Genomic DNA, 11,498 nt, shown 5'->3' with positions numbered 1-11,498 from the left:
TATTATATATATTACTATATATTTTAATCTCTTTCCTGATAATCCATTTAATTGATACTATTAGTAGAAGTTACGCAAATGTTTATACTTTTGCAGTAATCTCGCAATATTAATTTTATATATATTCCTTTATACATAAATATAAAGGTTAATATCTAGTACAAAAATCGAAGAGTATAATTTAATTTGGTTAGGGATTTCACCCTATTTTTCATTAATCGATTTACAATCTGGTCATACGCAATTTTGCTATTTAATGAAAATGTATGAATATACATTCCTATATTATATAATATAGATATCTATATTATTTAATGGTATTTATAATCTGTTATAAATACCAATAGATACAATTGAAAAAGTTGAAATCTAATTTATTCAAAACTATTTAAATCAGAAATAAAATTAAAAAACATTAAAGTAATAAAGTATTAAAAATAAAAACTGTCGAAAATTTCAAAAAATTTCAAGAAATTTTTTGACATAATATTAAGAAATGGACGTGATAACAAATTCTTGTCAATAATTTCTTGACAACAATTTCTTAAAATCAATTTCCAATTTTTTGTTTTGGTCTTGAGTCGAGATAAAACCAAACAAGATTTCTTGAATTTTTTGATGAATCACTATATCGAAAAATATTAGAATTCAAATTATGTTCAATTAAAGTAACCGAATTATGGATTTATGCTGTATAATAAATTATGAATTTAGTTACTTTATCGATTTTTGTTTCAACATAGCAAGATTCTACATTTTTAAATCCAAAGGATTTAATTATTAGAACGTTTCTCGAATATTAAGAATTCCACATCGTCATTAAATAAAAAATATGTCAAAGAAGGCTTATAAAGTATCGTAATCTCATGTGACATCTTCGTCATAATAATATGCTAGGTAACATTACATACATAAATTTCTGTTTTATATGAGAATATATAATGACCTAGTTCAATGTTAAAATGGCTTTTAGTTATAAAAAACCTAAAACTTTATAATCATATTTTTTGCGATATTGAAGTAACCTTCATATTGCGTTATGTCCGGTGTAGTATCGCTAATAAATTGTCCGCCTGCTTCATAATTAGAGAAACATTGGAACTCACTTCTATATTTGTACAGATCCTAAAAAACGAACAACTATAGAATATCTTATTCGACACTTCGATATGTTTAAATTTTTGGATTTAGACAAATCTGTTGCGTTCAATGATTATAAATGATTGAGAAAGATTCCACTATTTTAACTCAACTTAGTAATCACAGATTTAAATTTGACGGAAGCGGATTGACAAAAGTAATTGTATTAATTAATAAATAAACAATTAAATTTCTAATGATATTTATCTGTGGTAAATATAATATGGTAACTTCAAAATCAATTGTTTTTAGTGTCCGCATAACTGGGACAAATAACTTACAACACCGTAACGCTGTTCCTGAGGTATTAGTACTGGCTTATCATTAATAATTGCACCAACGGCTATCATATCTGACTCTAGATGTATCTCGGGACATTGCTGTCTTCTAATAATATCATCAAATGATCCTAACGGCTCCTCATAATCGTCCCACATAAGATTACAGGCCACACTTCCGTTTGTCATTTTTAACACACCACCTAAAGCTTTGAGGCCAGACATAAAAAATTATGTGATTGTCTTTATATATCCTTTTTTAATTATTTGCATCAGACTACTAATTACCAATAAATATATTGTCATTCCTATTATATTTTTCGTAAAGAACCATTTGCATTGAAGTTATGATATCTGTGTTAATAGTTTTTCGACCTTTTGCACGCACTCTGATAACATGGCCCCCCCTACCCTCGCTGACAAAGAAAATGCCTTTGTTGGCGTATTTCATTTGGTTAGGATCAGTTAACTTTTCTATTCTTGTCTGTCCGTTACCCCTCTCTGCGAAAATAAGGCGACTCTCGTTCCTAATATCCATAGGTGCTCTATACGTTGCATTCATAATGAGCTACAACAATAATCAGGTTTACGAGAAACAGTAATAATATCATAGGAATCGTGTGTATGATAAAAGCATGATTGAAACTTAATAGATTAAGTTGAATAGAATTAAATCAGTAGAATAGAATTACAAATGATAAAATAACGATAATTTGATTCGTGATATGATTCGTAAATTATCGTAATTTGATATCTATCATTACATTGTTATTTATGTAGCAGTGATATATTATCCTAACTTTTTATTGTCATAATAGTATTATTCACACAATAGTATTTTCACATATAAAAATGTGAAAATATTGATAACACGTACATGTCCATAATAAGGCATGCTTGGTTTTGTAGCGTAAGAAGTTCCGATAACAAAGGCATCCCGGCAACTGGTTGTGAATATATCTCGAAAATCCCGTGTTTTTTGATTCCACGGTACATTTTCTTCCTGAGCATAGAGTTCTATCGTCGATGTGTAGCCACCTAATCCTGTATGAATTATTCATTTTTTAAAGATATTCCATTTAATGAAAAATTACACGCTTTGTTGTGATTTCTTACCTACTCCGGCAAGATTATATGGTGCAGTACTTAGATTAGGACAGCTAGCTATGTCGACGTTCACTTGTTGGAACAGGGGTTGCATTCCATTTTGCAGAACTATTATCATGTAACACATGCATCAACTAAGCCGTGTTTGGTGAATTAAATAATAAATTGTACAAACCTTCTGCGATTTCTAAGAGGGTCGGTGATGCTAAAGGATATACACGATAAGGAAGAACATCAGTTGTGTAAGCATCCCCATTTGGCACCGCTGCCATAATGCTAAATTAAATCTGGAACACAAGGCTATTAAATAATTAATTAATTAATTTTGACTGAAAGCTACGCGTAATGATTTACAATTTATTGTAATAGTAAATTTAATATTAAATCTGAGGAATGTTGATGTTGTAAAGTTACATGCACTACTGAAAAGAATTATAATGAAATGATCGAATTTGGAATATTTAAACGTTTTATTAAGTATCACCATGATAGATACAGCCTGATTTCTTTAGCCTTTATTTATCTAGTTGAATTGTATTCATTTTGAACATTGTTTAAAATTATAACTCATAATATTCTTTTGTTTTTATATATTTATATATTTCATGAGTTAATGATAATTCTGTGAGCTGACATGCATTATTGTATTATACTTACAATTTTATAAAATTGTTAAATGTTTTACTTATTTGAACAACTTTGATCGTCTCATAGTCGTTTAAATTAGAATAATGAAGATATTATATCGTATGTGTGCTTACATGTCAAGTATTTGTGTCATTTACTTACTAATTATGTTGCAAAATACAGCTTGATTGCTTTAATTTTTTAGTTACATCAACGTCAGAGACACGTCTTTGTCTTCTTACTTATATAAACGGTATGTCACTTTGTTACTGCTTCTTCGAATGTAACAAGAAAACAATGGTTTAAGAAACTGTAGAATAATAGCGGTCATAAGCGTTAGTAGTAATAGATAAATAGAATTTCGTGAATGTTTTGAAAATTGTTTTGAAATTCACAATCCAATGGAAATTTAAAATGTATAGTTTATTTTAAAAAAGAAATTGGTTTGAAGTTGATAATTTAAAATAAGCTTTGTGAGTTCGTAATATAACGCTACATAATCGAATCATTCGTGTAATATACTACATGTTTAATTATTACTCTATATTTTATTATTAATCCAAGATTATTGCTTATTTTGTTTATTTTTAATATGTACACGATCAGAACGATTTTATTGAAGTATTTAAAAATTTCGCTAGATACAGATTTGAGAACAAATTTGTTAGACTATCAAAATAATTTTGTAGGACGATCAAGCTGATTGCTAGAACTTTTTGCTGCATTATTCGTTACTTATGATTTTCCACATAAAAATTTTGGAAATCCAATAAAATAAGATGTTCTGTATTCAGCAAAAGTCTTTCTGTGTAATACCATATAGTTGGAATCAGTTAATGCATTTGAGCTGTATATAAATCTTCACCTTAGAAAAGAAATTTTTTATTTGATTATTAATTTAGTCGTCATATATTTAATTGAAGTATGTATATATTTAAACCTATTCTTTGTGACTTAAGTACATACATTTTTTATTAAAAAAAAAATAAAAACAATCTAAATGAATTTAGTCGAATGAATAATTTTTTTCAGTGCAACATAGTTGTATTATTGAAAAAAATAAATTTTACACAGTGCAGATAGCGAGCAAATGGAGGTCCTTTTTTGGAGATAGATATAGACAAGTATGTCATTTGTGAGTCGTAATTTAAAACTTGTAGTTCGAGATATTTTTAATTGTTTTTCAATAGATTATCTTTATAATTTTGTTTCTTAACAAAAATATTATGTTTCTTAAAATGACTAATGTTATATAAAATGTACAGACCGATAGACAACACAATCATATTTTTATAAAACACATGATTTAAATCAAAGATTTTGTTTGAATTCTTTGAATTTCAGTGTTATTCAACATTATCTCTATCCTGACATTAAAAAAGAATTGCTCATCTTTTTAAATTAATTAATTTGTTTTTATAACTTTTGTTGGACAATGTATTTAAGCTAGTAATGTCATATTTGATTTAAATACATACATTCCCCATTGGATAATAGAAAACAGACAAAAACAATTTATTTAAATAATTCTTTTTCAAATCTATCAATTGTTTTAATGGAAATGATAAGTTGTTTTATGTATTAAAGATTATAAGAAAGAGGGGTTATAAATATGTTCATGATCTGTCAATGCAATGCTAACTAATACTTGAAAATATATGTATTGTGCAATTTGCAATTACATATTTGCATATTTAAGTGCATGCACGAATTTATATCTTGTGTATGTGTATACACACACACGCGCGCGCGCGCGCGCGCGCGCGCACACACACACACACACACACACACACACACACACACAAACGTATATGGTGTTTTGTAAATTTAAAATGCTAATAACACATATAATAAGATTTATATAAAGGCAGGATAAGTAAAATAAAGTCATTTTTGTAATACGAGTAATTTAAATTATAATATTTTTCGATTTAATTATTAGTTAACGCAAAATAATCTTCGGAAAATATTTTAACATTCCAAAGAAAAAAAATTTCCTTTACATACACGCAACATCGATCCAGAAGGTTTTGATTCAATAATCGAAAATTTCTATCAATTTTGGATTTAATTTCGTATGAGTACGAGTAAGAGGATTTCATTAGAATTCTTAGAATTTTAACAATAACCTGTTTTAAAGAAACATTCAAAATATGGAAATGAAAAAATTCTTGAATGCAATAATTATTTATATCTTAAAATGTTTTAATTTAGGATGTCTTCCTTAAAAACAATTCTAATGTATTTATAGTATATAAATAAAAATTTAAACATTCTAACAATTACCTTTTATTTCATTCTTTTTCATAAATAATGATACTACTTGACAGTTTAGACACTATGTTACACTAAGAAATATTAAAAAAATATGTCAATTTTGAAATTTTTGATCATTCTCGGTATAGATTCCACTTTCTAGACACGTATTAATGCTTACGTATTAATACTGTAATCCTGGAAAAGGATTTTTGAGAATCGGTGAAAAAGAAAAAAGTATTTCTTATACAAAATTATACGTGCTTACGTGATAAAACAGGAGTCTTTAGAATCTTCTAAATGATCCTCTACATAGAAATCGTAGGTGGAGTCTTAAGTCGTAGGAAACCAACCAGTCACAATCAAATATAAGAAGAATACTCTGTTAGAATTGGTCAGTTTCCTACGATTTAAGACTCCACGACTGTCTACAACTTCTGTGTAGAGGATCCGTTAAACATGATTTTAAAAGAGAATTCTTTTACGCGACCGTTTAGGAATTGTTTTATTTCTACACTTTCTTAATTTTCTTCATGAAAACCGAAAATTATTAATAATACTAAATGACACTATACACAAGGAAAAATATACAAAAAATTATATGCTCGTGCATATGTATAATATTCTGAAAACATTAAAATATTAATGATATATACATATGATGAAATTTATTCAGATTATGAAAGTTAGATTTATTACAAGATTATCCATATATTACACATAGTTAGTTACATGTACTGTGAATACATTACGTCTTATATAGATTTTTATCTATTTCTTGTATAAGAAATAAAAAATAAAATGATATTATAATGAAAGAATATAGATAATAAAATGTGATACATGGAATTTTTCTTTGATTTTCATACTTGTTCCCTTTGACTATAACATTTTTCATGTAATTATGTTCATCTATTTCAGAATTCTATTTATATCAAAATAAATATAATATATATAATACATATAATACATATAATATATAATATACATAATAGTGTTTCATCCAGATAAGAATCTTGAATTTGAAAATCTTGAATTTCTTGACATTTCTTCATTTTTTAAGCAGGGTCTTTGTGACTTAGACTACGTCGCATCGTAAGAGATAATAAGAGAAAACATAAATACATATTAAATGTCGAGTCGTAGTTTACTATGTTTATATTCATGTTTTAAAATTGTGCCTATAATCTATTATGCACAAATCTAATAATAAAGAACAAATATTTTTCAAATTATCATTTGTAATATCATGAGGTTACTGCCAAATGTAACTATTTCAAATTATTCAATTCCTGAGATTATTAGATATAATAATAATAATAATAACAATAATAATATATAATAATAATAACTATTATTGTTATTATATATATTACTATATATTTTAATCTCTTTCCTGATAATCCATTTAATTGATACTATTAGTAGAAGTTACGCAAATGTTTATACTTTTGCAGTAATCTCGCAATATTAATTTTATATATATTCCTTTATACATAAATATAAAGGTTAATATCTAGTACAAAAATCGAAGAGTATAATTTAATTTGGTTAGGGATTTCACCCTATTTTTCATTAATCGATTTACAATCTGGTCATACGCAATTTTGCTATTTAATGAAAATGTATGAATATACATTCCTATATTATATAATATAGATATCTATATTATTTAATGGTATTTATAATCTGTTATAAATACCAATAGATACAATTGAAAAAGTTGAAATCTAATTTATTCAAAACTATTTAAATCAGAAATAAAATTAAAAAACATTAAAGTAATAAAGTATTAAAAATAAAAACTGTCGAAAATTTCAAAAAATTTCAAGAAATTTTTTGACATAATATTAAGAAATGGACGTGATAACAAATTCTTGTCAATAATTTCTTGACAACAATTTCTTAAAATCAATTTCCAATTTTTTGTTTTGGTCTTGAGTCGAGATAAAACCAAACAAGATTTCTTGAATTTTTTGATGAATCACTATATCGAAAAATATTAGAATTCAAATTATGTTCAATTAAAGTAACCGAATTATGGATTTATGCTGTATAATAAATTATGAATTTAGTTACTTTATCGATTTTTGTTTCAACATAGCAAGATTCTACATTTTTAAATCCAAAGGATTTAATTATTAGAACGTTTCTCGAATATTAAGAATTCCACATCGTCATTAAATAAAAAATATGTCAAAGAAGGCTTATAAAGTATCGTAATCTCATGTGACATCTTCGTCATAATAATATGCTAGGTAACATTACATACATAAATTTCTGTTTTATATGAGAATATATAATGACCTAGTTCAATGTTAAAATGGCTTTTAGTTATAAAAAACCTAAAACTTTATAATCATATTTTTTGCGATATTGAAGTAACCTTCATATTGCGTTATGTCCGGTGTAGTATCGCTAATAAATTGTCCGCCTGCTTCATAATTAGAGAAACATTGGAACTCACTTCTATATTTGTACAGATCCTAAAAAACGAACAACTATAGAATATCTTATTCGACACTTCGATATGTTTAAATTTTTGGATTTAGACAAATCTGTTGCGTTCAATGATTATAAATGATTGAGAAAGATTCCACTATTTTAACTCAACTTAGTAATCACAGATTTAAATTTGACGGAAGCGGATTGACAAAAGTAATTGTATTAATTAATAAATAAACAATTAAATTTCTAATGATATTTATCTGTGGAAAATATAATATCGTAACTTCAAAATCAATTGTTTTTAGTGTCCGCATAACTGGGACAAATAACTTACAACACCGTAACGCTGTTCCTGAGGTATTAGTACTGGCTTATCATTAATAATTGTACCAACGGCTATCATATCTGACTTTAGATGTATCTCGGGACATTGCTGTCTTCTAATAATATCATCAAATGATCCTAACGGCTCCTCATAATCGTCCCACATAAGATTACAGGCCACACTTCCGTTTGTCATTTTTAACACACCACCTAAAGCTTTGAGGCCAGACATAAAAAATTATGTGATTGTCTTTATATATCCTTTTTTAATTATTTGCATCAGACTACTAATTACCAATAAATATATTGTCATTCCTATTATATTTTTCGTAAAGAACCATTTGCATTGAAGTTATGATATCTGTGTTAATAGTTTTTCGACCTTTTGCACGCACTCTGATAACATGGCCCCCCCTACCCTCGCTGACAAAGAAAATGCCTTTGTTGGCGTATTTCATTTGGTTAGGATCAGTTAACTTTTCTATTCTTGTCTGTCCGTTACCCCTCTCTGCGAAAATAAGGCGACTCTCGTTCCTAATATCCATAGGTGCTCTATACGTTGCATTCATAATGAGCTACAACAATAATCAGGTTTACGAGAAACAGTAATAATATCATAGGAATCGTGTGTATGATAAAAGCATGATTGAAACTTAATAGATTAAGTTGAATAGAATTAAATCAGTAGAATAGAATTACAAATGATAAAATAACGATAATTTGATTCGTGATATGATTCGTAAATTATCGTAATTTGATATCTATCATTACATTGTTATTTATGTAGCAGTGATATATTATCCTAACTTTTTATTGTCATAATAGTATTATTCACACAATAGTATTTTCACATATAAAAATGTGAAAATATTGATAACACGTACATGTCCATAATAAGGCATGCTTGGTTTTGTAGCGTAAGAAGTTCCGATAACAAAGGCATCCCGGCAACTGGTTGTGAATATATCTCGAAAATCCCGTGTTTTTTGATTCCACGGTACATTTTCTTCCTGAGCATAGAGTTCTATCGTCGATGTGTAGCCACCTAATCCTGTATGAATTATTCATTTTTTAAAGATATTCCATTTAATGAAAAATTACACGCTTTGTTGTGATTTCTTACCTACTCCGGCAAGATTATATGGTGCAGTACTTAGATTAGGACAGCTAGCTATGTCGACGTTCACTCGTTGGAACAGGGTTTGCATTCCATTTTGCAGAACTATTATCATTTAACGCAAGCATGACTATGACGTGTTTGATGAATTAAATAATAAATTATACAACCTTCTGCGATTTCTAAGAGGGTCGGTGTTTCCAAAGGATATACACGATAAGGAAGAACATCAGTTGTGTAAGCATCCCCATTTGGCGCCGCTGCCATAATGCTAAATTAAAACTGGAACACAAGGCTATTAAATAATTAATTAATTAATTTTGACTGAAAGCTACGCGTAATGATTTACAATTTATTGTAATAGTAAATTTAATATTAAATCTGAGGAATGTTGATGTTGTAAAGTTACATGCACTACTGAAAAGAATTATAATGAAATGATCGAATTTGGAATATTTAAACGTTTTATTAAGTATCACCATGATAGATACAGCCTGATTTCTTTAGCCTTTATTTATCTAGTTGAATTGTATTCATTTTGAACATTGTTTAAAATTATAACTCATAATATTCTTTTGTTTTTATATATTTATATATTTCATGAGTTAATGATAATTCTGTGAGCTGACATGCATTATTGTATTATACTTACAATTTTATAAAATTGTTAAATGTTTTACTTATTTGAACAACTTTGATCGTCTCATAGTCGTTTAAATTAGAATAATGAAGATATTATATCGTATGTGTGCTTACATGTCAAGTATTTGTGTCATTTACTTACTAATTATGTTGCAAAATACAGCTTGATTGCTTTAATTTTTTAGTTACATCAACGTCAGAGACACGTCTTTGTCTTCTTACTTATATAAACGGTATGTCACTTTGTTACTGCTTCTTCGAATGTAACAAGAAAACAATGGTTTAAGAAACTGTAGAATAATAGCGGTCATAAGCGTTAGTAGTAATAGATAAATAGAATTTCGTGAATGTTTTGAAAATTGTTTTGAAATTCACAATCCAATGGAAATTTAAAATGTATAGTTTATTTTAAAAAAGAAATTGGTTTGAAGTTGATAATTTAAAATAAGCTTTGTGAGTTCGTAATATAACGCTACATAATCGAATCATTCGTGTAATATACTACATGTTTAATTATTACTCTATATTTTATTATTAATCCAAGATTATTGCTTATTTTGTTTATTTTTAATATGTACACGATCAGAACGATTTTATTGAAGTATTTAAAAATTTCGCTAGATACAGATTTGAGAACAAATTTGTTAGACTATCAAAATAATTTTGTAGGACGATCAAGCTGATTGCTAGAACTTTTTGCTGCATTATTCGTTACTTATGATTTTCCACATAAAAATTTTGGAAATCCAATAAAATAAGATGTTCTGTATTCAGCAAAAGTCTTTCTGTGTAATACCATATAGTTGGAATCAGTTAATGCATTTGAGCTGTATATAAATCTTCACCTTAGAAAAGAAATTTTTTATTTGATTATTAATTTAGTCGTCATATATTTAATTGAAGTATGTATATATTTAAACCTATTCTTTGTGACTTAAGTACATACATTTTTTATTAAAAAAAAAATAAAAACAATCTAAATGAATTTAGTCGAATGAATAATTTTTTTTCAGTGCAACATAGTTGTATTATTGAAAAAAATAAATTTTACACAGTGCAGATAGCGAGCAAATGGAGGTCCTTTTTTGGAGATAGATATAGACAAGTATGTCATTTGTGAGTTGTAATTTTAAAACTTGTAGTTCGAGATATTTTTAATTGTTTTTCAATAGATTATCTTTATAATTTTGTTTCTTAACAAAAATATTATGTTTCTTAAAATGACTAATGTTATATAAAATGTACAGACCGATAGACAACACAATCATATTTTTATAAAACACATGATTTAAATCAAAGATTTTGTTTGAATTCTTTGAATTTCAGTGTTATTCAACATTATCTCTATCCTGACATTAAAAAAGAATTGCTCATCTTTTTAAATTAATTAATTTGTTTTTATAACTTTTGTTGGACAATGTATTTAAGCTAGTAATGTCATATTTGATTTAAATACATACATTCCCCATTGGATAATAGAAAACAGACAAAAACAATTTATTTAAATAATTCTTTTTCAAATCTATCAATTGTTTTAATGGAAATGATAAGTTGTTTTA

The 11,498-nt window shown here is 26.9% G+C and overlaps 3 protein-coding genes across 4 annotated transcripts in view; 1 reads left to right on the top strand and 2 right to left on the bottom strand.

Moving 5' to 3' along the window:
- LOC105153874 (corin serine peptidase) overlaps positions 1 to 11,498 on the top strand; it is a 136,098-nt gene that overhangs the window by 41,101 nt on the left and 83,499 nt on the right. The gene's annotated exons all lie outside the window — the stretch shown is intronic.
- LOC147910632 (beta-keto L-gulonate decarboxylase-like) lies at positions 14 to 4,118 on the bottom strand. Its single transcript, XM_087403419.1, has 7 exons — positions 3,315 to 4,118; positions 2,701 to 2,825; positions 2,535 to 2,633; positions 2,296 to 2,462; positions 1,707 to 1,986; positions 1,422 to 1,627; positions 14 to 1,125 (listed from the first exon to the last, which is right to left on the bottom strand). Exons 2-7 carry the CDS (start codon positions 2,795 to 2,797, stop codon positions 985 to 987), a joined length of 990 nt encoding a protein of 329 aa, XP_087259545.1. The 5' UTR covers positions 2,798 to 2,825; positions 3,315 to 4,118; the 3' UTR covers positions 14 to 984.
- Positions 6,393 to 11,498, bottom strand: part of LOC147910631 (beta-keto L-gulonate decarboxylase-like) — a 6,418-nt gene continuing 1,312 nt past the window's right edge. The window contains exons 1-7 of one of the 2 annotated variants that reach the window (XM_087402928.1): positions 10,082 to 11,498; positions 9,468 to 9,579; positions 9,304 to 9,402; positions 9,065 to 9,231; positions 8,476 to 8,755; positions 8,191 to 8,396; positions 6,393 to 7,894 (exon numbers count right to left, since the gene is read on the bottom strand). The exon at positions 10,082 to 11,498 is cut by the window's right edge and continues 1,312 nt beyond it. In XM_087402928.1, the coding sequence (XP_087259054.1) occupies positions 7,754 to 7,894; positions 8,191 to 8,396; positions 8,476 to 8,755; positions 9,065 to 9,231; positions 9,304 to 9,402; positions 9,468 to 9,564 (990 nt within the window). In that variant the 5' untranslated portion in view covers positions 9,565 to 9,579; positions 10,082 to 11,498 and the 3' untranslated portion in view covers positions 6,393 to 7,753. Of the gene's footprint in view, positions 7,895 to 8,190; positions 8,397 to 8,475; positions 8,756 to 9,064; positions 9,232 to 9,303; positions 9,403 to 9,467; positions 9,593 to 10,081 lie in introns of both variants that reach the window. The other variant, XM_087402927.1, reaches the window with a different exon arrangement.

This window comes from Acromyrmex echinatior, chromosome 2 (genome assembly GCF_024713525.1).
Source record: "Acromyrmex echinatior isolate Ae372 chromosome 2, ASM2471352v2, whole genome shotgun sequence".
In the NCBI taxonomy this organism is placed as follows: domain Eukaryota; kingdom Metazoa; phylum Arthropoda; class Insecta; order Hymenoptera; family Formicidae; genus Acromyrmex; species Acromyrmex echinatior.
Note: the sequence above shows the minus strand (reverse complement) of the source record. Positions and strands in the feature narration are given on the sequence as shown.

What these genes read in the sequence shown, in the direction of transcription:
- LOC147910632 (XM_087403419.1), bottom strand. Translation starts at nt 2,797, where the DNA reads ATGGCAGCGGTGCCAAATGGGGATGCTTACACAACTGATGTTCTTCCT. An exon ending in ATATAATCTTGCCGGAGTAG is followed by an intron (nt 2,463 to 2,534) that starts GTAAGAAATCAC and finishes TAATTCATACAG; the next exon opens with GATTAGGTGGCTACACATCG. An exon ending in GAATGACAATATATTTATTG is followed by an intron (nt 1,628 to 1,706) that starts GTAATTAGTAGT and finishes CTGGCCTCAAAG; the next exon opens with CTTTAGGTGGTGTGTTAAAA.